Raw genomic sequence first — 25,560 nt, 5'->3', positions numbered from 1 at the left:
GATCCAAGGAGATCAGAGCTCTGCGGCTCCATGTATGTGTCAGCACATCCGTCAATCCTGCCGCCACCTTGGCTCTGGGAAGCTGGCAGGGTGATTGGAACCGACAGGCCTCCTGCTCTCTCAAGCAAGAGCAAAAAAAAATCCCCAAAAAACCCCACATCGATTTCATTGCTCCCTGGACTCCTAAGAGCAGGCACAGCCCAAGTAGACAGGGCAGGGGAGGAGCATAATACACTACCCAGGCTTATTTGAATAAAGCGAAGCACGATGGCTGCTTAGGTGGTTTCTTCTTGCATGGCAGTTGTAATATTTTCTAATATTTCACTAAGACCGCAGCGGCAATGCAGACATTTGGAAGAGACTGTCTCCCCCCAGGCACGTGCTCATGGTGTAATGCAGAGGGGAACACAAGGGACTGCTGCTCTAGGACTTTGTTCAGAGCAAAAGAAATGGCATCGTCTGTAGGAGCCCTGCACAGCTGGATGAGGCGATAATGAGGCTTTCAAGCTCATTTCATAGCACGGAGGAAGTCAGAGAATGAGGACGGCTTACTATTCTATGGCTGTCAGCTGATGCTAAATTGGGTATTATGCTATGTACTGTTGCGGGCAGCCCGCGGAGGCAGTGGCAGGTGGCAGAGGTCAGGCACCCACTGCAAAAATGTTGTGGGTGCCCAGGTCGCTGGGAGATGGCTCCAGTGACTCAGACCCCACTATAATGGCATAACAACCCATCTATGAGAGACCTTCCTCTGCTCTGAGGAAGAGCTTGTCAGTCATAAAGCTGCCCAAAGGATGTTGCCCAACAACAGGGGCGTAGCAAGGGGGGCGAGGGGACGGTCCGCCCCGTGTTCCATAATGGAGGGGGTGACAAATTATCAAGGAACAATTTTTTGAAATTGTTTTGATTTTTTTTTTAATGCCTGCTCCGAAGGTCTTATCTTACTATACTAGGGATTATATAGCTATATATGAAATTTCATGCATATTGGTTAATATCTTGACCCTCCTCCACCAAAATAGCTGTTCACTTGGCTGTTTTCCTATGTCATGAAGGCTGAAATTTCAGTTCAGAGAACACTTACTGTTCCCAACCCTAACCCTGTGGAAAGCCATCTAATTAGACTTTAATTTGATTTTGAGATGTTTTTAGGAGGTAATTTAATTATTGTTTGATTTTATACCAATGTTATGTATCCGATGTTAGCCACCCTGAGCCTGACTTTGGCCGGGGAGGGCAGGATATAAATAAAAGGTTTTTTATTATTACTTGTTATTATTCCTTTGTAAGAAAATATGAAATAACGTAAAACAATTTTTGCGGGGGTGTGTGTGTGGAATCAAGGGGGGGGGTTGACAAGAAATTTTTCGCACCGGGTACCACCTGAGCTTCCCATGCCTGGGGAGGGGGTGACAAATTTTTTTTTGCCCCTGGGTACCAATTTACCTTGCTACGCCCCTGCCCAACAATATTTTACATGTGTGGTGCTTCTTTGCATTTCTTCTTCCCACCTTTAAAGGAATTGTGATGAATTTCCCCCCACCCCCAATTTATAAATATTTCTTTTAATAATTATAGCTAACTCAAAAGAGTCCCTTAATGCAAGTCCAAACTTTGAAATGAATGTTAGGGGAAAACCTGGATGTAAGGCAATGTGATATTTGATGTTAGCTGCCCTGAGCCCAGTCTTGGCCAGGGTATAAATAAAAATTTACTTACTTACTGGTACTTACTATGTAAAAAGCAGTGAAAACACTATTTTGGGTGGAGGTTTCCCCAAAAAAGCTCAACAACTTTGTGGGTGTCAGGAATTTTACTTTTTGAAATATGGCAACCCTATTATTATTAACTATTGTTAGCAAACTGTTAAGGATGCCATCTTGTTACACAAAGTATCTCCCCAAAATTATTTTATTCCTTCCCCGGCCAACCAGAAACATCTGATGAAGGGCTGTAGCTCAGCGGTAGAACGCCTCATTTGCATGCAGAAGGTCCCTGGTTCTTCTTCTTCCTCTCATTAGCTCAGTCGGTATAGCATGAGACTCTTAATCCCAGGGTCATTGGTTTGAGCCCCACATTGGGTGAAAGATTCCTGCATTGCAAGGAGTTGGACTAGATGACCCTCGTGGCCCCTTCCAACCCTACGATTCTATGATAGGGCAGAGAGAAACCCTGGAAAATTGCTGCAAGCAAGGCCGTCTTAAAGGGATTGGCCGCCATGGCGCAACGATCCCTCGGCGCCCCCGCCGTGCCGCCTCTCCGCCCGCCTCCCTCCCACGCTGGCCGCCCCTCGGGAGGGGGGGTGGGCGAGCGGGGGATGAGGGGCATGGTACTGGAGTGGTGCGGGGCTTTGCGTGCCCTTCCCAGTGCTCCAGCTGGGGCTCCGGAGGGTGGGTTGGGGAGGGGGCGCCCGGTATGCCGGTGGGCTCGCGGGGGCGCCCCTAGGGGGGCTGGCGCCCTGGCGCGCCGTGCCACCCAGCATCTATGACGAGACGGCCCTGGCTGCAAGACCGTGTGGGCAGTACTGAGCATCCAAAACAGGACTTCCCTGGGAACCATATGCTAACCTTTTCTATTTCTCTTCCAAACAATGATCTCACCTTTGGGAATATGACACTATTATTTTTCAACAACACTTGTTTTGTTTCTTACACCTCATTCAGTACTCATGCATGTAAATATCTGGCAGTATATAGTCACTAAAAGGCAGCTACTGTGTTTACTAAGCATTTATTAAAACATGCTTTGGGGTGAATGGGTGAGGAGGAGGAGGAGGAGGGGAAATATTCAAAACGCTATAGGAGGCAAATGTCAAATAAGCCTACAGTTAGAAAACCTTCGTGAAGTGGTTTTGTATTAAGGATTCAACGTGCTCCTTGAGGACGTTCATGTCAGCGGCACAGACCTGGTACTGCTGCTTCTCGTTCTTTTTCAGAGTCTCTAATAGGCCCCTGTGGACCGGAGGCAAAGGGTTATAAGAGTTTAACAAGTGAAGCTGACTTAACGGAGTCTGCTTGATTTCTCCAATCCTCAATGCCTGTAGAACAGCAGGTGCAAATTTGGAATAATGAGCCGTAGAAGAAATGATCACCGGGCAAGTTTTATCTTGCAGTCGATCTGCAACCACCTTTGCGAGAGCTGTGTGCGTATCTAAAATGTAGCCTGTGGTATCGAAAACAGAGCGAATGGCACCCAGGCAGTCGTCCTCAGAGCACCAATCAGCCACCAAGTCCTGCTGAAGCCTGTCCAGGAAGTGCTCCTGCAACTGGAAGCAGCGCTGATTCTCCAGACTGCTAAACAGTTGCGTCACCAGCTGCCCATCACCATTAGCAATCAAGTGCAAATGTCGTTCAAGGTTGGAAGACTTCAAAATGTCCACTGCTGGTGACAGACTTTGCATTAATCGCCTCTCCTTTATATTGTACAGGCCTGTTTTTATGAATTCCGTCAAGACGTTGTTTTGATTGGAAGCACAGATACATTTCCGTATAGGGATCCCCATCACTTGTGCATACTTAGCAGCTAGTATGTTGCCAAAGTTCCCTGTGGGAATACAGACATCGACAGGGTTCCCAAAGGAAATTATGCCCTGCTCAACAAGGTCAAGGTAGGCAGAGGCATGATAGACCACCTGGGGAAGCAAGCGAGCCCAGTTTATAGAATTTGCTGCACTTAACGCCGTCCCATATTCCACAGTGAGAAAGCCGGTAAAATCTGAATCGGTAAACATCTGCTTGATGGCAGACTGGCAAAAATCAAAATCCGATCTGACACCTATTACTTTTGTGTTTGCTTCCTGGTAGCCGACCATCTGTGATTTCTGAATCTGGCTAACTCCATCCTGGGGAAAGAGGGTGACCATGGCAATCCTTTGTTTATCCGTCTCCTTAAGCCGACTAAAACCATCCATGACGGCACTTCCTGTGTCGCCGGAAGTAGCTACCAAGATCAAATAGTTACAGCTTTGGGGGGTGCAATATGCAAACAGGTGGGGCATCAACTGCAACGACAAATCCTTAAATGAAGCTGTTGGTCCATGAAACAGCTCCAGAAGAAACTGATTGCCTGCCAGGTGCCTAACGGGGGCAATTTTAGAACAGGTAAAATTTTGTCCATAGGCGGCCTGAACTATTTCCCATAACTTGGAAGCAGGCACATCAGCAGGATGTATGCACCTTTCCAGTACAACCTGAGCTCTTTCAGCATAGCTTGCCCCTAGTAGATGTTGCCATTCTCCTGCAGTGAGTATTGGAAGCCCCACCTCAGGAACAAAAAGCCCACCATCAGGTGCCAGTCCCTCAACAAGAACGTCGCTGAAATATTTCACAGAGCCTTTTGGCTCAACCTTCTTATTGCATCTTAGACTCCTGGTGGAAATGAAGCTGTCTGAGTCAGAGTCTTGGTGCCGCTTCACTGCATGAAGCACTTTCTCTGCTACAGCGTCGGCTGTAATTCCGTTCTCACAAAGCACGCGGACATCGTACCACTTCTTATAAAACTGCTTCCGAAACTGGAGGATGTCTTTCAGTGAGGTTCCGGGCCCCTGCCCCACAATACGGTCTACTTTCATCAACTGCAACCGATCTATGATGCTTTGTGTTGGTACGTCCAGATAGACCACAACCCCATTTTTCTTCACGTGCTCCATGCTGGCAGCATTCATTGGGTTGGAGCCAGTAAGGGAAACGACGCTTCCGGATGCTGAAAGATTTAACAAGGCTTTTCCTTCCTCTTCTAAAAATTGCTCGTTGCCAACATCCTTCAATTTTTCTGCCACACTCATGTTCCAGGTTGTTTCAAGGACATCGTCGTCCACATCTATGAAGCAGGAGCCTAGTTTCTGCCCTACTATTTTCCCCACTGTTGTTTTACCAGCGCCAGGGGGTCCCATCAGGACAATATTCTTGTCCCCGACAAGAGAATGCCTAGACATCCGTGGTGTCCGTGCAAGGGCAAAGCTTCTTGAAAAAATCAACTTTAAACACACATCAGAAACCATGATGCGACTCATTAGCTTTAGATGCCGATTCCAGACCACATGAAACATCTTCTTCTTTTCTCTCGAGCCAATTTCACAAGCAAAGGAAACGCTTTAAAAGAAGAGGAGGGGGAAAATCCAGTGAGCCAGAAATACTTTAAACCTTAGCCACTTGACATTTAAAATAATTACTAGAATGGGAAGAAACTTCTGGCTGCTCCATTCCCATCTTAGGGGAGCACCTTTTTATTTTTTATTTTGAACAAGGTCACTCACCCATTCTGTGACCTGATCATCACAAATAAATGGTGAGGATTTTATTGAATTCCACCTTCTGTGAAATGTGTGCAGAGGGGAAAGGTTTTCCCTTTAAGTATGTGTGTTTGTTGTGAAATTTCTACTCTGAAAAGAAGCCGCATGCTTAAAAAAATAAGCCTCTGTGCCTTCCTGCATAAAATCCTTACAATTAGTTCATTTTCTGTGCGTAGGATAGCTTAACTATTTCCTTGGCTAAGAGCCACAAGCAGAACAGGACAGAACCACCTCTAACACCACAGAGCTACAATGAATACTCAATAGAGGCACTGACTGTAGGCAGGTAATGTTCTCAAAATCAATAAAAAATCCTCAATGGAGCTCATGAAACCGGCTGCTAGAAACACCAGTATGTACTCCATTTCTTAGACCCCTGCCCTCCCCTTGCCTTCATTTGCACATGTAAGGAAATATTTGGGGCACATTAACCCTAACTACCAGAGGATGGCAAACCTGTAGAAGCTGACAGCCGATTACAATGAATATTGTAACTTTTTATTTAAAACGCACAAACTTTCCCTTTTTATGCGGGAAATTCCCTTATTCCAGTGCCGTTTCCCACTGCAAAAAAAGGGAAGGTTGACAGCTATGGCTGTTTCCCACTGCAAGAAAAGGGAAGGTTGACAGCTATGCCCATGGGTGCAATTCAACTCCCACTGGAATGTCAAGACTTCCCCAGTCGTAAATGGAGCCAGAGTGCACTTTATGCATTTATATAAAATCCTTTCTTAGCATCCGGATATATTTCCTTCCTTTGAAACCAACCAACCAATCGTTTTGTTACATAACTTACGGTTGCAAGAGTAGCTCACTTCTGTCCCGTTATCGTCTGAGCAAAATAATAATAACAAGCCCAACCGAATGGCATCTGTGACATGCTCTTGTGCAGCAACCAAGTATGGCTTTCTTTCCTCTTTTTTTTAACCCTCAATCTAGATGGAGCAGAATAAAAGAGAAAGATCAGAGTGAAGCAAATGCCGCACAAGCAATTGCTCTCCAGAGGCAACAGAAGAACAAGCACCGGGTAAAGAGGACTCTCTCCAGCCCCAGCACATGATCACAGTTGCCAAGAGTAGATTCGTTTTGTTTGCTCAGGGAAATCAACAACGATGTCAAAACAAAGAGTGCACACACTTCAAGTCAGACTAGGAAAACCTCGTATGCTTTGCCTTTTCAAAATTAAAACAATTTGGCCCTGAAAACAATATAATCCTGCATTCTGGTAATGCTAGATGCTTAGCTCTTGCAAGTAAAATATTTTTGGTGAAAGCACAGTTTAATGTAGCCTTTGCTAATCTGGTACCTTTCAGATGCTTTGGGAAACTCCCATCATCCATAATCATTGGCCCTGCTGGCTGGGGCTTATAGGAGTTGGGGCTCAACATCTGGAGGGGGACGAGTTTCTCACCCCTTCTAGACAAAGCTCCCTTCACTTGCTGAGCTACTTTAATAGTGTCAGATGAACCATTCTCATTCACCATCTTATACCATTCATTTTTGCCCCATGGCATCTTTTGACATGTTTATTCCACAATAAGAAGTATGCAGTCTGTAAGACAGAGGGCATAAATGTCCTGAAGGGAATCCCCCCATTCTAGTCATAGCACAGAGGCAGGGATATCTGTGGTCCTCCAAAGGTTGTTGGACTACAACCAGCACTTGCAGCCAACACAGCCAATGGTTAAGGAGTTGTAGGCCAACAGCACCTGCAGGGGTGGGAGGTCTGCTCTGTCACAATGTTAAAGTCAACTAGAAGGGCAAACAGAGAAGTACAACATTAACCCAGCAACTGTTTTCCATACTCCATGCTCCCTCTTTTTCTGTGCTATTCAAGTCTTCTGGGGCTTGGAGCACGAACCTTCTCCCCTACTCTATTCCATCATCCAGCTATTATTATTTTAAAAAATAAAATAAAAAATTCAGGTGCATTCTCTGCTGGATAACTAATTGCAATGAGTCCCAGGTTATGGTTTGAAGGCAGATGAAAGAGTTTGCTGAAGCTAAGCAGGGCTGGGGCTGGTCACTACTTGGATGAAAGAAAGGTGGTGTATAAAGGCATTAAAACATTTTTTATTACATTTCTGTTATGACCTTTACATAGATATTTAATATTCATAGTGATTTTGTTTGTTCTACTGCATTACTAGAATACCTCCAGTGTGCTTTATCTATAATTTTATTCTTCATAAGTTGCTTAGTTCCTTTTATTTAGAAAATTTAGCTGATGTATGCAAATGAATGCAAAAGATATGGGGCGCCCCACCCCCCGGTCTTGGCAGTGGATGGGGAGGGAGGCACCTGCTCCAATGCAGCTCCTTGCGCAAGTTGGGGGCCGAGTCTCTCCCTTCAGGGCAACCAGAGGGCGACCCACCCGTTCCCCCATTCCCTGCGCCCAACGCGGCGCGGCCAAGAGCAGAAGGGAGGCTGCTCCTCGTGAGCAGGGAAAGGATCCATGCATGAATCCGAAAAGGAAGGAAGGACCACCTAGGAATAATCCGTTTCAAGGCACGCAAAAAAATAAAAATAAAAGCCCCGCCCTCCCATAAAACGCCTCTCCGCCATTGCTCAACCCAACCCCTCTGTAACCACATGCAGGCAGACCTACCTGCTACTACGCGTGCGCGAACTCCCACGCCAGCGGCGTCCTCCTTCCTATCTCTGTGCGGTATCTGTACGGCGGCGTCCTCCCTCCCTGCGCCTGCGCGCCATTCCTTTCCTCTCCGCCCCCCGCCCTTCGCTTCCCCCGGCTTCGCTCATTGTTCACGGCACAGTCCCGGAAATGGCGTCACAAAGCTACTCTCCCGTTCCACACACACACACACACGAACGCGCGCGCGTTGCTAAGCGGTCGTTTCCAAGGGTGACCAAACAGTGCCTCTCGTTCTAATCCGCGGCAGCTGAGGAGTCTTCGAACGGGAGCGGAAAAGGGCTCGGAGGAGAGAAAGGAGAGCGGGGTAAGGCGGGGAAGGGGAGAGGAAGGCGGGGAAGGGGTGAGGAAGGGCGGGCAGGTAGCAGGGAAAGCAAGAGGTACTCTGGGCGGGTGCAGACGGCGCGCGCGGGAATGCGAGGCAGGCAGGTCGTTCGCCCTGGACTCTTTGTGTGTTGTTAGATTTATACACCGCCTTCTCTCATAAGGAGCTCAGAGCGCTGCACGCGCTTCTCTCTCACACTTTTTTTTTTTTTTTTGGTCCAAATCTCAAACATTTTTAACTTCACAACAGCCCTGCGAGGTAGGTCAACTAGAGAGAGCGGCTGACCCGAAGTCACCCAATGAGCTTCTTGGCGAAGTGGGGTTTTGTAGTCCAACAACATCTCAAAGGCTAAGCTATCATCATCATCATCATCTTATCTCTGTACTATTCCTCTGCCTGTTCAGATAAGCAGCAGCAGCAGCTCTCCAAAGCCTCGCTTTTCCCAACTCTATCACCTTGACAGCCTTTTAACGAGGTTAAAAAAAACACTCCATACCCTGAACGAAAAGCATTTGTGTATTTTTGGGAACCATGACCCGTAATAAAAAACAATTGTACAGTACGCACTTTGACATTGCATTATAGCATTTCTGGAGCCTATTTTGATAGCTGCTTTTAACTTGTGCAGCATACATCTTGCACTTATGACAGCTGACGTGTGGCAAAGCACATCGCCCGATCACTTGGCAGGATGGTGTTAAAACTATCCAAGCTACCGCAGGGTGAGGTTTAACATAACTCTGGGGGTGTCATACATGGGTTTCCTCAGCCAAGTGCAGAAGAAGGATAAGACCTTCCTCACCCTCTTGGCAGGGCAATTCAGGTGTTAGGTTGTAGAGACTCGCCTGTGTGTGATGTTGTTACTTGGTAAAATGGGTGAGAAACCCATGGTGCTGCAGATGTGGTTGGACGATTCTCTGCAGCCCTGATTACTGGTCATGCTGGTGGGGGCTGCCCCAACAACTTCTGGCCCAGGGTCAACTCTGTGCAGACCTAGAGAGGAGGCTGGGAGTGATAATGTGAGTAATATTAGGGCAAACTGTGGAACTGGGAACTGGGATGGTTGAAATGTTGAGGTCAAAGGGTAATAGTGACCAGCCAAGGAGGAATGTGCAAATGAGAAGAATATACTGTAGAGCAGGCATGTCCAACAGGTAGATCGTGATCTACCGGTAGATCACTGGACGTCTGTGGTAGATCACCGGTAGATCAGTGGCTCCCCCCAAAGAAGCTAAAAAGCTTTGGCTCCCCTAAAAAAAAACACCTCAACATCTTTGCCCTGCACCCCTAAAATGACCTGAACCACCAAAACAGGGCTTTCCTTCCTTAAAAAAGCTCAGTGTTGCTTTCCTCCTCCCTAAAGATGCTCAACAACTTTTACGTGAACCCCAAAAAACAGGGCTTTCCTTCCTAAAAAAAAGCTCAACAACTTGGACCTGAACCCCCCAAAAGGGGGTAGATCACTGCCAGTTTTTAATTCCGTGAGTAGATCGCAGTCTCTTGGAAGTTGGCCACCCCTGCTGTAGAGTGTAAAAGAAGGAAGGGAAGGGAAAGAGGTATGTGCCCCGGGGACGGGATGGGGGGGGGGGAGAATAACCGAAAGGAGAGGTGGAATGGTGTTTATGAGACAAAATGTGACAGGCAGTTCACTTTTTAAAAGATTTTTTTTTTATTTTAAAAATTTTTTATTCAAAAGTTACAATACATTTACAATACATTTTCAATCAATGTATCCCCTCCACAGACACAGATATTTTAAGACAGTTCACTTTAGAAGTCTGGGCAATTTAAATTATCTGCAGGCTGTATCACTGTGAAGATGGCAGCAATGTGCATGGAGGAGAGCATTTACAACCTTCTACCTTACAATCTGGATAAGTCGTGCAAGGCACCTAGGTATGTGGGTAAGGACACTTGGGAATCATTCTGACAATCCTTTTATACTTGTCAATCAGTGATGTACCTGTTCCTATGAAAAATGTTACAATAACTTCTCTGTTAAAATAAAATGAATTTTGTGTCTCCTATCACACTACAGCCTTGGAAGTGAGAAGGGACCTTTGGCTGCATTCACATGGCAGTTTATTCTGTTTTCACGACTTTCCCCTAACTCTTAATGTCCTCATTATATCTGAACTTTCACATGAAGTAAATGACACTTCTGGAACTGTAGTGAGATATAGTGCAAGTTTATTACTCATTTCTCTGTTATTAGGAAATAATATGGAAATGAGTGCTAAACTTGCATTATATTCCAAATACTAGCTGTACCCGGCCACACGTTGCAGTGGCTCATTTGGTTCAATGGAAAAGGAAGATAGAAAAGAGAAAGTACACGTTTGTAATTCTGTGGAGATATTGCCTCCCTTCCTACAGCTTTTACCGTTGAACTTCCACTTGCCTTTCCGGCTTCCCCCCGTTTTTGTTTGCCTCCCCACAGCTTCGCCTGTCTCTCCACAGCTTCTCCTGTTGAACTCCCGCCTGCCTCCTCTCCTTCTTTCCTCCCCCCCCTGTAGTGGAAGGGGACCCATTTTCGCCTGCCTCCCCACAGCTTCTCCCATTGAACTCCCACCTGGCTCCTGGCTCCCCCCCCCTGTAGTGGAAGAAGACCCCGTTTTTGCCTGCCTCCCCACAGCTTCTACCGTTGAATTCCCACCTGCCTCCTCTCCCAGCGGAGAGGCTCCATGGTGTTCCTCCCTCAGAAACGTCTCTTCCATCAAAACTGCTGCCTCCGCCCCCCCCCCCCCGCACACACACAATGGACGTTCCTGTAAAAGTGCTGGCTTCGCCCCCATGCACACGACCAATGAAATTACCCTGTGCTGTTTTTGCATCCAGCAGATGGTGCTGTTTTTGCCAAAAATCAAGTTTTTACCTGTCACTCACAGGTGTGACATTTGTGTAATATTGTTACATAAAAGCATGGCAGGAATGGAACCCAACGTTGTGTCAAAATGTCAAAGCGATCGGTCAAGGACTTTCTGAGATCTTAGATTAGCAACAAACAAACATTTACATTTTTATTTATATAGATAATTTCACTGTAAACCACTATAGTTCTGGAAGTGTTTGCCTTTTTCTTTTTTTGCTTCCTAGTATTTAATGCCGTTCTCCTTTCTTTTTCATCTTTTTAATTTTTCAAGATATGCTTTGTATCCTCTCACAACATACTAGTGTGGCTGATATATAAGGGAATGGCTGCAAATTGGCAGTCAAAGAGAACACTCCCCAGCTCTGTCTTATGTGGTTAGGATTTTTATTGCGTGAACCACTAATGGCAGAATTATACAATGGACGCATCTTTTTGAATATACGGCAATCGGTAACTAAAATTTAATTTCACCAGCTCAGGCAGATGTCATGCCTTTCTCATTCATGTGACCCAAACCACTTGGAGTCATGGCAGACCAAGAGAGAAATTCAATATAATCACTATAAAGTGATAAAATGAATGAGAAACAGTGTTTTAAAGCCCAGTGAAGAGAAGCACTTTGGAACAGCAATTCCCTATTTTTGCTCACTTTTATTCCACTGTTGATTTAACTCTTGATAGGTGTGCAGTGTATAATACCAAGCTATGGCTTAAAGGGACCGTGTTAAGGTGTCACAGTAACTTATTTCCTCCCCAGTCTTTATTATTCCCACACTGCTCAGCAGGCCCGTCTTAGAGGGATCGGCCGCCCTGGCGCAGCGATCCCTCGGCGCCCCCCGCCTGCCACCTCTCCGCCCGCCTCCCTCCCGCGCTGGCTGCCCCTCGGGAGGGGGGGTGGGCAAGCGGGGGATGAGGGGCGTGGCGTTGGAGCGGGCGCCCGCGCTCCAGCGGGCGGAGGATGAGGGGCGGGCGGACTGGCGCTCGCGCACCGGCTGCAAGCCGGCGGGCGGGCGGGCTGCAAGCCGGCCTCCCTCGCCTCCCAGAGCCCCAGCTGGAGTGCTGGAAGGTCGCGCAAATCCCCGCGCCGCTTCAGCGCTCCAGCTGGGGCTCCGGGAGGCGAGGGCGGGCGGTTTACGGCCCGCCCGCGCGCGAGTGCCCGCCTGCCCGTGGGGGCGGGGGCGGGTTGGGGAGGGGGAGCCCGGTATGCCGGTGGGCTCGCGGGGGCGCCCCTGGGGTGCCCGGCGCCCTGGCGCGCCGCGCCACCGGCCTCTATGGATGAGACGGCTCTGCTGCTCAGCTAAGCCCAGTTTTGACTTAGCGTGTCACCTGAACCTGGGCTTGTAGTTAAAAACTCTCATTAGCTGTGATTCCTGCATTGTGGGGAGTTGGACCAGGTGACGCTTGGGATTCCTTCCAGTTGTACAATTCTATGATCCCTTGCTGCAGCCAATAACAAACTTTGCACAGGAGTTGGGAAGGCTGGGGGCAGAGCAATGTGACTACAACCTCCTCTCGAGCCTGCCCATTTGCATGGTCCTGGTGAGCCATAGTTTGGCTTACTGTGTCATGTGAACCAGGTCAATGAGTTTTGCTGATTTCAGGCACAAATGAGATCAGAACAATATTAATTCTTTTCAAATATTTCATTTTTTACTTTGATAGACTACAGTCATTAAGGGACAGTGCTCAAGAACACAGTGGTCTGGGGGGGGGAATAGCCTGTAGCTTCTCTTTCAGTTCTAATTATTGTGTGTATATTTTCTCTTCACTAAAGATATGTATCGACATTGAAAACGTATGTAAAAAATACAATACAGCAAAGTAAAGCACCGTGGAAAACCATAGGACCACCAAAAGTCCAGGTGCCAAATCCAAAAGACTTCCTTCAGAAACATTCAAAGGAACCAAAGTTACCACAGAGTATGTTTCATTAATTTGTATATGTTTATTAAATGTATACCATTTGTATGTCTCTTTTTTCCAGTGCATAGAGTCATAGAATATAGTCCCAACTCCCTGCAGTGCAGCAATCTAAACGAAAGCATCCATGACAAATGGCCATCCAGTGCCTGCTTAAAAACCTCCAATGAAGGAGAGTCCACAACCTCCCAAAGGAGACCACTCCACTGCTGAACAGCTCTTACTGTCAGAAAGTTCTTCCTGATGTTTAGCTGTAATCTCCTTTCTTGTAACTTGAAGCCTTTGGTTCAAGTTCTACCCTCCAGACCAGGAGAAAACAAGTTTGCTCCATCTTCCACGTGACAGCCCTTAACATATTTGAAGGTGGCTATCCTATCTCCTCTCTGTCTCCTCTTTTCCAGTACCTTCAGCTGCTCCTCATAAGGCTTGGTACAAAGCAAAAGAACAAATCATGTAAAAATATCCATAAATGCAAGATAAAAACTGAGCAGCTAAACAAAGCAGCCAAGAACATAAATCAGGCCATTCCAATTCATTCTCAGAAGTTATCTCCAAAGCATGGTGAGAAAGGATGTGTGATATTAACTTCCTTTCTCACCAGGAAGTTTCCACCAGGAGGAAAAAGTATTCAGTTCTAGAGTGAGATCATCCCACAGACTTGGGGCCACTGCTAAAAAAGCCCTACTTCTAGCAGCAGATATAAGGATTGCCTGCAGAGATGTTAACTGCTGAACACAGGGAGCTGATATAACGAAAGCCTACCAAACCTAAGCCTAGATATTTATTTCATTTTAATCTCATCCTTTATCTGAGGAGCGCTCAACGTTGTTCCCCACCCCCCGCCCACCACCACCATTTTATTCTAATGGCTACCCCGGAAGATATAATGACTTGCCCAAAGTCAGTACCATTGCTAAATAGTTATTTGTATCACAGTCTCCCTAAGCGTAGTGTAATATTCTGACTATATCACATTGATGATTATCCCAGGCTACATAAAACTTCACTACAATTTTACCCAGGTTAACATCCAGTAATATCTTCTGTATTCTCTTGGTAAAGGTAAAGGTAAAGGTACCCCTGAACATTAGGCCCAATCGCGGATGACTCTGGGGTTGCGGCGCTCATCTCGCTTTACAGGCCGAGGGAGCCAGCGTACAGCTTCCGGGTCATGTGGCCAGTATGACTAAGCCGCTTCTGGCAAACCAGAGCAGCGCACGGAAACGCCGTTTACCTTCCCGCCGGAGCGGTACCTATTTATCTACTTGCACTTTGACGTGCTTTCGAACTGCTAGGTGGGCAGGAGCAGGGACTGAGCAACGGGAGCTCACCCCATCAGGATTCAAACCACTGACCTTCTGATCAGCAAGCCCTAGGCTCTCTGGTTTAGACCACAGCGCCACCCGTGTCCCAATTCTCTTGGACATATGGGCAATTCTGTTCTAGTGATTTTAAGGACCATATGTTAGTTGGCTGGTTGTTTCGTTTTTGCCTCTGATCTGGATGTGCAAGGCTAGACATCAAGGCTTTTGTTAATCGTGCCAAGTCTGCATATTTTAAGCAAGACTTAAGTTGGCCAATCCATACCATGCTTGGGAAAGCTCAGCTATTTAATAGAGATCTCCACTGAAGTCCCCTTATAGTGTTTAAAATGGAAGGGTTTGCTTATAAATGTAAATATTGTCAGAAAGAGTGGTTATAGAATGTGGCATTTTCTTTTCACAAATGAATTTTGAGAATTGTGACAAGTCCAGGAGCATTACAGTTGGACCCCAAGTAATCAGGAGCCTCAGTGTTGCTGACTCCAAATGTTTTTCTAATATTATTATTATTATTTGTTAGATACCTACTACAAAAAAGTTTCAGCGTGACATGCAGTATGAAAAATAGGGCTAGGAAGAACAAAAAAAGATACAAAAAATTAACAAGAACAACAAGAAACACTTAAAATGTTCATAGACTAATTATAAAAGCAGCAGACAAGAACTCCACCTCCATCTAACTACACACACACAATCACACAAAAAAAATTGTTTGAAACTTTTCAAAATAATGAGAGTGGTTTTTTTTCCTGAAGCACAATATAGTTGTTTGTTTAATGTACATTTAGCTAGCTTTTTAAGCCTTTATGGCAATATGTCATCAAGTTGTTTTGCTTCCTTCCACAACTACAGGTATTTTGAAATGTATCTTTTGCCCTTCACTGGGATGTCTTGCGCAGTGGTTTAAATATTGTTGATCTTGATAGTTTACAGCAGTTACTTTATTCATTTATCATCCAGGACATGACAAGTCCCTCTCTACCCAGTCCTTCGTGATCTGTCACCTCTCCCTTCTTACACATCACTTCTTATACTTGCTGCTCCCCAAAATAATCCTCCTTATGATGCAAAGTCTAGGGCTGGAAGATCAGAATCCAGAAAATTGGAGGCAAAGGTGAAAGCTGAATTAAAGGCATAGACTTAGCAGAATCCTGTGCCATGTAGTTGAACATTTTTAAAAAATGTAATTCATTTTGTGGCTTTTTTATTTTTTTAAAAAAAACAGGAAATAAATATCAAGGAGCTAAGAGAGTGAAACAAAGTGTGCCTAAGTTGTCAGATCACCCACTCATGGGAATTCAGTCTTCAAAGAATTTCATAAGCACAAATGCAGCTAATGTCATCATGGGAGTGCCTAAGAAACCTCTACCAGCTTGTGTTGACCGACGACAAGGCGACAAATATGTCCTTGAAACGTCAGGACTCATTCCAAAATATCTCAAGAAAAAGGTATGCCTTATCAAAATGATGTGGTGCATTTACTAACTGTGAAATCCTATACATGCCTCCTTAGAAATAAGTCCTGTTGAGTTACATGGGGCTTCCTCCCAGGCAACATCAACCCATTTGCCTTGTGGGAATCTCTTGTGGATGACCGCAGTGCCTGGAGACAGGCAATCAAGTCGTGTATCCATAGCAGTGACCAAAAGAGAAAAGACTGTTTGGAGGAACGCAGAAAGAAGAAACGCCATGGTACATATGTAGCAGCACAACTGGACGCCTTCATCTGCAACAAGACAATGTCTCTCCCACGTTGTTCTCTACAGCCACAGCAGGTGCCTTTCAACAACTTGACCTTGCCCCCAAAGGCACACTCCTCCACTGTCTCCCGAGACAGACAGATACCAATATCAACTTCCAGGCATAGGACTGCAGCATAAGGCTCACTTATTTGCAATACTGAGTGAGCCAGATGAGCCATTGGTGTGATCCGGCAGGCTCCTCTTATGTTCTTAGGGCACAAGCAAAAATTTTAGAAACCAGAAGTGCCTGACCCTGAATATCTTCATTGGGAATTTTAATATTTTTAGCCAAAGTGAAGTAGTGGACACTAATGAGAAGTAGGAATATTTTTGAGTATTTTATAAAAGGTGTTAGATGTTTAATATCATAACTGAAATCACATGTACAGTATTTGAAAGCAACAACAGATCAACAGGAGAACCCCATCCATCTCCAAATCAGTCCCTTTGCCCACAAGGGTACCAGCTACATCCCCCTTCTGCATGCTTCATTATTCATAGGAAACAGAATAATTTTTCTGCTAAGGCTGCAATCCTGTATCTACTTACTGGGAATTAGCCACATTGAATTCTGTGGGGCTTACGTCTGAATTGGTATGTATAGGAGGATTTGATGTGAATCTACAGTTCTGAAGTCTAAAGGTGCCTAGCCAACATTTCTATAAATTTTAGTTAGAGGCTTTGTGTGTGTGTGTCTCCATTATTTATGTATTTATTTTCTAAAGGTTTTTTTTGTACTTTTGCAAACCCTCATGCCTGTTGATATGTCCCACTTGCATGTAGATGCTGCTGTTGGCTACATAAGGATTCATACCCAAATGAATGAGTTCACTATTAGTACTGTATATACTAGGATTAATTAGAAAAAGTTCAAAAAAAGTTATATTACATAAGGGTCTTTGTTGTTGTTGTTGTTGTTGTTGTTGTTAATAATAATAATAATAATAATATATTAATATCTGGAAGGTGCATTTTTCTTGTAGGATTATGGCATTACTCCGAAATATGTAACTAAGCGAAATGAAGAAGTAAAGAGAGCTCAGGAAGAATATGATGCCTACGTCAAGGAAACTCTCAGACAAAAAGCCATGAAACGGCTCTCTGATGAAGACAGGGACAGTCTTCTTGAGGTATGTGGGTTGACTTGAATTAGACAGACTGAGGCATAAAAGATATATTTGTACAGGCACGAATGGGAAAGACTTTATGAATAGCATTGCAACTAAGAAGGGTAGATTTTCACTAGATGGAGCTCTAGAATAGTTATCTGCAGGATTGAGCAAGTTGGATGTGACATAAATGTTTACAAAGTCTATTCTGGAAGCTAGATTCCATATCATCACACACTTCATTGCATCAGCAGTAGTGGACCACTGTGGAACCCAACTGCAGTTAAAGGCATGCCAAAAGGTTTTGTCCCACTTTAAAGAATAATTGGTAGCCAACGTCTTCAGTTTTTTTCTTATGTTACAGTGTGCGGAAAATACAGTTGTGCAAGGCAATCTTTGCATGTTTAATATGAAGTAAATCCCATGGAGTTCAGTGCACCTCACTCCCAGGAAAATGTATATAGGACTACACTGTTGGAGTGTGAGCCTATAACTGTTTATTCAGAGGAAAGCCTTACAGAATTCAGTGGAGCTTAGCTTACACTCAGCCGAGTATAGCAGCCTTTCTCAAACTTGTGACCTCCAGCTGTTTCTGGAGTCTCAACAATCATGGCCAGTGGATAGCGATAATATGAGATGTCCAAAACATCTGGAGGTCTCCAAGTTGGAGTATAGGAGTGCAGTCCTATCTATCTATCTATCTATCTATCTATCTATCTATCTATCTATCTATCTCTCTACTCAGAAGAAAATTGCATGGAGATCAAAGAGGCTTATTCCACTGTAAATATGCATTGCAAGGTGGTGAACTGCTGCCTTGCAGGCTGAACTGCTAAGCATTATTTATTTATTTTTTTGCTCCTCCAACATGTACCAATTTTTGCCTGCAGCAGTAGCAGAATCTGCATCAAGTAAGAACACAGCATTCCCTCTTAATGGGAAGGGAAGCACCATCTTCCCCACTCTTCAGATCAATAGTCTGAAGAGGTGGAGTGGGCACAATTCCCTCACCCCTCTGTGATGCTAAACTGTCTTCCAGTCATGTATTTATGTGTACCTGCATTTGTATGTGTGCTCTGATGTATGTATGTATGTATGCTTGTATATATGGTGTACGAATGCATGTTTGATTATAGGGTGGCTTCCCAGAGGGCTTGTGTAAGATTGCAGCCTTGTTGTGTTACTGTGTAATGCTGCTGTATACTAATTCTTCTCTTTGTATACTCCAAATAGGGTCTCAAGAAGAATTGGGAAGACGTGCATCACAAATTCCAAAGCCTTTCCGTTGAAATAGATACACTACCAAAGAAACTTCACAAAGAAAGGCTGGAAGCAGAGATGAAACAGCTGGAACATGACATTCAGACAATTGAGAAACACAGAATTATTTATATTGCAAACAAATGATCAGGGCATTCTGGGGGGGGGGAATTCTCGTGAGATGAAAACAAATATTACTTTCACTATAGAAGCACAAAGTACCTATATATTAATCTGTAGATTAATACTTAGGTTTTGAAAAGTTATGTAGAACTTTAGCTATATATTATTTTTGAAAGCTTTAAAATACCTATTTTTCCCCCAAATAAATTTATTTATTTATTTATTTCCTGATTGTTCGGTGGCCTATACTTTATTTTAAAAAAACACCCTGAAAGTTTCATTGTTCGTGTAACATGATGTGCAGCAATAATTCAAATAAGATGATAAATTAAGAGAGTATGGGAAATATATGAGTAATAAAGAGTTGCTAACCAAAGCTCCAAGTTGCTTCTATTTATGGTTTGGATTCTACATTACCCAGCAGCCAGGAAACAGTGTAATCTTCCTTTAAAGGTGAAAATGGGGGCAGTAAATGGAATGTGATGCTCACCAAAGCAGCTCTATAAATCCAAAGCACTTGATGTTTAAGGCATGCTCAAAGAACAGGTATGTTCCAGGATTAAAGTATTACAAGATTTAGTGAACAAGACAAAGTTAGACTCTTGCAGCTCCCACATCTTGCCAAATTGTCTAGCTTTACAGGACTTCCAAACCACATTTGCATTTAAAGTAATGGGAATGTGAACAAGCTTTGTCATCACAAGTCCAAAACATTTTAAGATTTTTTGTGGGTTAGAACTGAGGCATGAACTCTGCTTCACACATTACCTGCACTGTATGCAACGCGGATGGCATTGTACTAGGTTGTGCATTTTCCAGACTTGCAGAGCACTCTAAATTTCCCTTCTGGCAGGGTTGGATTGAATTACAGTATCCTTCCACTCAGCTCTGCCTTCTGAACCAGCCTCCCAGTGGCTTCCGAATGTGTGGACAAGTGGGAGGCCTCTTTGTATCCATTGGTAAGGGCTAGCAGAAAGCCCCCAAACAGTGAGGGGCTGAGACAGTCTGGGATCCATTGCATCCTAAGCTAGTCCCACTGCCATCGTATAACAGCGTCAATCCTGATCAGATCCAGTTGCTGAGAGAGCCTGGAGCTGGAGTAGCAATTGGGCCCAGTCCTCCCCACCTTCCACTGCAACTACCATGAGCAGTTGGGCTGTGGAAATGACAGTGCTTCCACACACACACACCCTGCAGAGCCCTGCCAATGGTATTTGGGTTGTGTCCTAAATCACATACAGGACATCCTCCTCACCAAACTTCACAAAAAGTCCCTGGAATTGCAAATATTCCTGTTAATTGCCTGGTTCATATACACCAGCATGGTACGGTTTGTTTAACAAATCACACAACTTGTACCGCAAATGATCAAGCAAACCATGGTTTATTTCTCCAAAGGTGTCTTGTTTTGTTTTTGTTTTTTGTTTTCCAGCTGTTTTTGTCCCATGCCTTTGTCTTTTAGTGAGTTCCTGGTATGGGATGGTCAAACAAACCATGGTTAAAGAAGCAGTACCTCATAATGTCAAGCTATAGTTAAAACAAGTGAAGATTTGTAATCATGGCTTCAGATCATGGTGTTGGCAGTAAAACCATAGGTAAGCTGCTGGGCAGGACTCAGGCATAGTGCTAAGCCATGGTTCAACAAATCATAGTTATGCCATAGTTTAGTGCTGAATGTGTCTCGGCTGCTTAGGACAAGGCAGCTTGTTCCTACTTTCACTTCAGGGTGTGAATTGGGCAGTGAATAAGAGTCAATGCATTATTAAATAATTCTCTGTCATTTATCAGAATATTGTAGCGGCTTTTAAAAAAGTAATTAGATATAGGTCATCTCATCCCACGGGCTGTTTGTACTCTATACTTCACCAAAATCCAATCTGAATAAAAATGACTTGCAGCGCTACTGCCAAAAGATGCATAGGATACATTCAGCTATAACATTGACCATTAACCAACGCTAGGCAAATTAATTTGTGCATGAGCTTTGTGCCATTGTATTTAGCCCACACTCACACCTTTCTCTCAGTGAGGAAGCAAACAATGAAAAGGCTGGCTTAGTGTTACACCCAAAGCCGTGCTCATTTGTTTCTCCTAAGTGAATTGTGATTGGCGAGCTTGTCCTAGACTTCACGTCCATGGTTTGTGAGAAACCACAAGCTGCTGGTTCATAAATTATGCTAGGACAGCTGCTCTATGGTTTGTTTCCCCCTTCATTCTGCATCCAAGTGTTAATGGTGCTCCTCTTTCCTCCTCCTTACACTGCCAGTGTTGTGCTCTGCCAGTCTTTGAACACCACAATGGAACAGGATGCTCTTTGCTATTTGATGCACATGGAAGCATCTATCAAGTCAACATATGGAACGGACATATCTTTTCCCATTTAAAACAGATGTGTACTTTTCATAAAGGTCATCAGCATGGCTGATTACTGGGAGTGGGGGGGGGAATTGCTGTAATGAAAAACATTCAAGCTACAGACACATGGAAAACATTCTTATTCAATTCTCTCTCTCCAGGAAGTTTGACAAAATACATTTAGAGAATCCTAGGAATGTTGTTCTATCTTTATGTATAGGTAAAAGAATTGCCAGCGATTGGATTGGCAGCGTTTCTCAGTTGGTTTGTGTGCCCTTGCCAGTATAGCAAAAGGAACAAAGGTGAATAAACACAATTGAGATTTCATTAGAATTATTTTTTTCATTAGAATACCAAGAAGAAATGTCAAGTTGTTTTTATAGGACAATCTGTTCTCATTGCTGTTTGGTGTATCTTGACTTGCACCAATTGTGAACATACTGTATGAAGCTGCCTGAGATCCTTGTTCTCGCTAACCTGTGTCAGTCTCCCAATATTTCAGGCCCAAAGCTATCTGAGATCTTTAGAACCTGGGACCTTCTATATATAATCTATGGCCCAGTCTGCATGTCACAGTAAACCATAATTTAGTAGTGCAAAGGACATTAACCACAATCTCCGTGTTACAGTGTGTTGGGCAGGAGCAGAGGAGGTATTTCACTCCCAACAAACCAAATTCTGTTGTGAAGGTTTGATCTGGGCTTACTGATTGTGGTTTGTTATATAATATGGTTTGTTATTATATAATGGTTTGTTATATAATAATGGTTTGTTATTATAATATTTTTGTATTTGATTTCTGTTGGAAGCCGCCCAGAGTGGCTGGGGAAATCCAGCCAGATGGGCGGGGTACAAATAATAAATATTATTATTATTATTATTGTTTGTTTGTATGAATGAAATAAACTGTGGCCCCTGGTTCAGACATAATACATACCCAGGCACCATGATTTGTTTCCTCCATGTGCTAGCAGGGAGGAGCTAGAACAGCCTTATGGGTTTGTTCACAGTAAACCACTAATTATGTCTTGGCATGATGTGTTAACTGAGCCAATGGTACACCTTATTCGCTCTGAAAGGGTAAACCTGTGGCCGAGGGACAAGCTACATGTCACATTCAGTGCACAACTATTGTTTGTTTTAAAATTGCCATGGGCAGCATACAGGGAAAGGCTTATTTCCTTTCCCTTGGCTTTAGTTCTTCTACCCCAAAACACTGTTTGCTTTTAACTGATAAGCAGAAAGTGGTGTAATGCTAAAATTAAAACCAGTGTGGTGCAATGGTTAGGGCATTGGGCTAGGATCTGGGAAGCTCAGGTTCAAATGCCCACCCAGCCAATAAAATCAGTGGGTGATCTAGGGCAGGCTTCCTCAACCTCGGCCCTCCAGATGTTTTGGCCTACAACTCCCATGATCCCTAGCTAGCAGGACCAGTAGTTAGGGATGATGGGAATTGTAGTCTCAAAACATCTGGAGGGCCGAGGCTGAGGATGCCTGATCTAGGGCAAGTCACTGCCTCTCAGGAAATCTGGTCACTAGGCTTTTAGAAAGCAGCTAGTTTCCATCCCAGCTGTTATGTATAAAAAAGTTGTAACATTAAGAATTTGTTTGTTTTCGTCTTTTCCCCCCAAACCTCCCCCCCCTTTTGTGTCACGTCTTTTCAGACTGTAAACCTGAGGGCAGCAAATGTGCTGTTTTCATTTATCAGTAAGCCACTCCGGAAGCCTTTCTGGCTGAAGAGTAGAGTATAAACGCTTCAAATAAATAAATACATTTGATTTGGCATAAGCTTCTGCAGACAAGAGATTATTTAATCAAGTGCACGGAAGGCTGTCTTCAGTTGCCATCAATGCATTATGTAGGTGATGAAGTGGTCTTTGATCGATGGAGGTTTATCCTACAATATATGCTAGCCTTTAGGGTACCATGGGGTCTCTCCCACTCCCTCCCTGGTTTATGTTGTGCAACACTCACCAATCCCCATCTGAAATCTATGGGCTGAATGCAGACAAAGGCTGCAATCTGGGAGAAAGCGCTGTTAAACCCAATGAGTTCTAAGTAGACATTAATAGTATTACTTGAACTAAGGTCCCAATATACTTATTGGGACAAATTAGTCATGACTTAAGTCCCACCAATGCCAGATGTCTATACACACAATCCTGCGTCCGCTCAGAAGCCCCAGTACAATAAAACTGATTCCCCAGTTAAATCAGCCTGGATCCAATCTCATATGTAAGATTGCAGACTCAGACACCTTTAAGTCTCAGTGAAATCAATGCCCAATAAGCATGCATCTAAGAGGCACTGTGAAAATCAGTTCAAGGACAAATTCCAGCCAGGCAAAAACGCTCAGGGCAGGGCAGAGGTGTGGCTGAGGTGTAGCCAGCTGAGAGTCCGGAGGACCAGACACAGGGTTTTGGAGGGCCACATGAGCATATCGTTCCCTATATCTAGGTTAGCATGTAAGCATATCATATTATGTATTCCTTTTCTTACATTTATATCCCATTTTTCTTCCTTTCAACCTGGAACCAGGCCCGCTTCCCTTCACAAGGCAGCGGTCTTCCAGGCTTTAGGCTTCCTAAGACCTATGTTCAAATCCCGCGCTCCCCAAAGAAGCCCCGCAGGGGGGTTGCTGTAGCAGATTTCAAGCGGAGAGGGAGCCGCTGCTTTGAGCTGAGCTCCTTGACGGAGAGGCTCCTTGGAGGAACTTAACAGGCCCGAGCGCGGGTATTAGGGGGGGGGGAGGTTCCGGGGCTGAAACCGGGGACTGACAGCTCTTTTGGTCCGTCGAGGTAAAAGCAAGCCCTGCCCAAAGGCAGGTGGTTTGAGAGGCATCACCCCCCCCCCCCAAGAGCGGGTGTGTGAAACTTTGGGAGCAGTTCTGCAGAAGCTACGACGGCGCGGGCCACGTCTAGCAGAGGCTCAACTTCTCGCGGCAGCGGCCGGAGGCTCCTTTTCTTTCTCGAACGAGGCGCCGCCTCTTTCCCCTCCTCCTCCTCCTCTGTCTCAAGGCTCTCGCCAACCTCCCTTCGGAAGATGGCCGGGCTAAACAGCAAGACCCATGCAGCGGAGGTGCCGAGAAGCAGCCGCCGAGGGGTCGTGGTAAATGCAAAAAATAAAAAATAAAAATAAAAATCTCTTTTCCCCTCCCCTGCTCCCGCATCCTAAGCTTTGCTGCCTCCCCTGCCCCTTCTGCAGCTAAAGCATCCGCTTCCGTCCCTTTCCCTACCTTTTCATCTATCCAGTCCCTGCCCTTTATGGCGGCTCCCCCCCCCCCCAAGTTATGAAACGCTCCCAGCCCGCCCCCAAAAAAGAATATTTGAATTTCAAGCGGGTTAGTCATTCATTGCGCTCGATGGGGCTCACTCCGTGTCTGCTGTGCTGAACCCGCTTATCTGTGGTGAGAATACCCTCCCCCCCATTGAACCCAGTTAGGGTTTACATCCGAGTCAACGTGCATAGATAGGAACTGGGCTGCGCGAGTATGCATTGTCACGTTAAGAGTGTGAAATGCCACAGCTGCAACTTTATAATTTCATCCAAAATAGTCTTGGCTTGTAGAAATCCATTCAGTGCAGCCACCGCCACTCAAAAAACAGCAACGCGTCCTCCTAGCACAGCAAGTAAACCTTCTGTGGGAGAAAAGTACAACAATACTCTTAATTTTCCTCACTAGGTGCTATGCTATGTTGTATATGAAAATGTGTATGTTTGTGCGTAGCAATCCAGGCCCAGTTCTGTATCGGAATGTATTACCCCACCTGCAGCCATAATTACAGAATAGGGGGGGGGGGGGTTGGGTTAGTATTGCTTAGCCTCCCGGATTAGCAGCTTCACAACAGGTGTGCTTAAAAGAATGTTAAGATATAGTTAGGCAATCTTAAGGTGTGCATTCTTATCAAACATTAACTGGTTTCTATTCCTATGTACTCTTAAGGGTGCATGTAATAAGTACAGCTGTCTTCTAAATCATGAAGCCCAGTCCTAGGCATGTTTACTCTGAAGTAAAAGTGTTACTTTGGTCAATGTTGCTTACTCCCAGGCACATATGCATAGGATTTTACTGTTACTCATGCCTCCAGTTTACTGATTGTTAATAGCTTAAGACAGTCTTGATTGACCCTAAGCACCCACCTGGCAGACCTAGACAAAAAGGAGTTGCACATGAGGGATTATGCCCTTCTGCACCTGGTATAGATACTACTTACTATAGGAAACTGATGCTGGGCGAAATAGGCCTTTGTTCCGATCCAGCAAGCCTGCTCTTACGTGCTTTATCTGCCTTTCTCTGAAGGGCTTCCCTTGAACCCCTGTGTTTACCTTGTCTTAGATGACAGAAGTGTTTGGGTCACGGAAGGAGAAAGCAAACCTCTGCTTTGGCAGTGCAGTGGTACCTCGGGTTACAGACGCTTCAGGTTACAGAATCCGCTAACCCAGAAATAGTACCTTGGGTTAAGAACTTTGCTTCAGGATGAGAACAGAAATCGTGCAGCAGTGGCACGGCAGCAGCGGGAGACCCCATTAGCTAAAGTGGTACCTCAGGTTAAGAACATCTTCAGCTTAAGAACGGACCTCCAGAACGAATT

General features: G+C 44.8%; 3 protein-coding genes across 4 annotated transcripts in view; 2 read left to right on the top strand and 1 right to left on the bottom strand.

Annotated features, from left to right (window-relative positions):
* Positions 1-2,714: 2,714 nt before the first annotated feature.
* On the bottom strand, positions 2,715-6,370 carry THNSL1 (threonine synthase like 1). Its single transcript, XM_033165588.1, has 2 exons — positions 6,087-6,370; positions 2,715-5,090 (listed from the first exon to the last, which is right to left on the bottom strand). The coding sequence occupies exon 2, from the start codon at positions 5,045-5,047 to the stop codon at positions 2,828-2,830; it is 2,220 nt and encodes a 739-aa protein (XP_033021479.1). The 5' UTR covers positions 5,048-5,090; positions 6,087-6,370; the 3' UTR covers positions 2,715-2,827.
* Positions 6,371-8,069: 1,699 nt separating this feature from the next.
* On the top strand, positions 8,070-18,836 carry ENKUR (enkurin, TRPC channel interacting protein). 2 transcript variants are annotated; one of them, XM_033165801.1, is made up of 6 exons: positions 8,070-8,247; positions 10,068-10,161; positions 12,912-13,057; positions 15,605-15,828; positions 17,105-17,251; positions 18,464-18,836. In XM_033165801.1, exons 2-6 carry the CDS (start codon positions 10,085-10,087, stop codon positions 18,635-18,637), a joined length of 768 nt encoding a protein of 255 aa, XP_033021692.1. In that variant the 5' UTR covers positions 8,070-8,247; positions 10,068-10,084; the 3' UTR covers positions 18,638-18,836. The 2 variants fall into 2 exon arrangements, with proteins under 2 accessions (XP_033021692.1, XP_033021691.1); XM_033165800.1 differs by having other exon boundaries at positions 8,071-8,247; positions 10,010-10,161.
* A 5,119-nt stretch (positions 18,837-23,955) lies between these two features.
* Positions 23,956-25,560, top strand: part of PRTFDC1 (phosphoribosyl transferase domain containing 1) — a 45,121-nt gene continuing 43,516 nt past the window's right edge. The window contains exon 1 of the mRNA XM_033165150.1: positions 23,956-24,076. Coding sequence (XP_033021041.1) covers positions 24,011-24,076 — 66 coding nt within the window. The 5' untranslated portion in view covers positions 23,956-24,010. The remainder of the gene's footprint in view (positions 24,077-25,560) is intronic.

The sequence above is a fragment of the Lacerta agilis genome, chromosome 12, assembly GCF_009819535.1.
Source record: "Lacerta agilis isolate rLacAgi1 chromosome 12, rLacAgi1.pri, whole genome shotgun sequence".
NCBI classification, from domain to species: Eukaryota; Metazoa; Chordata; class Lepidosauria; order Squamata; family Lacertidae; genus Lacerta; species Lacerta agilis.
Note: the sequence above shows the minus strand (reverse complement) of the source record. Positions and strands in the feature narration are given on the sequence as shown.

Bases quoted from the DNA above. Each gene is read 5' to 3' on its own strand.
- THNSL1 (XM_033165588.1), bottom strand. From the start codon at position 5,047: ATGTTTCATGTGGTCTGGAATCGGCATCTAAAGCTAATGAGTCGCATC.
- ENKUR (XM_033165801.1), top strand. From the start codon at position 10,085: ATGGCAGCAATGTGCATGGAGGAGAGCATTTACAACCTTCTACCTTAC. The intron at 15,829-17,104 runs GTATGCCTTATC...TTTTTCTTGTAG, and splicing joins CAAAATATCTCAAGAAAAAG to GATTATGGCATTACTCCGAA. The intron at 17,252-18,463 runs GTATGTGGGTTG...TACTCCAAATAG, and splicing joins ACAGGGACAGTCTTCTTGAG to GGTCTCAAGAAGAATTGGGA.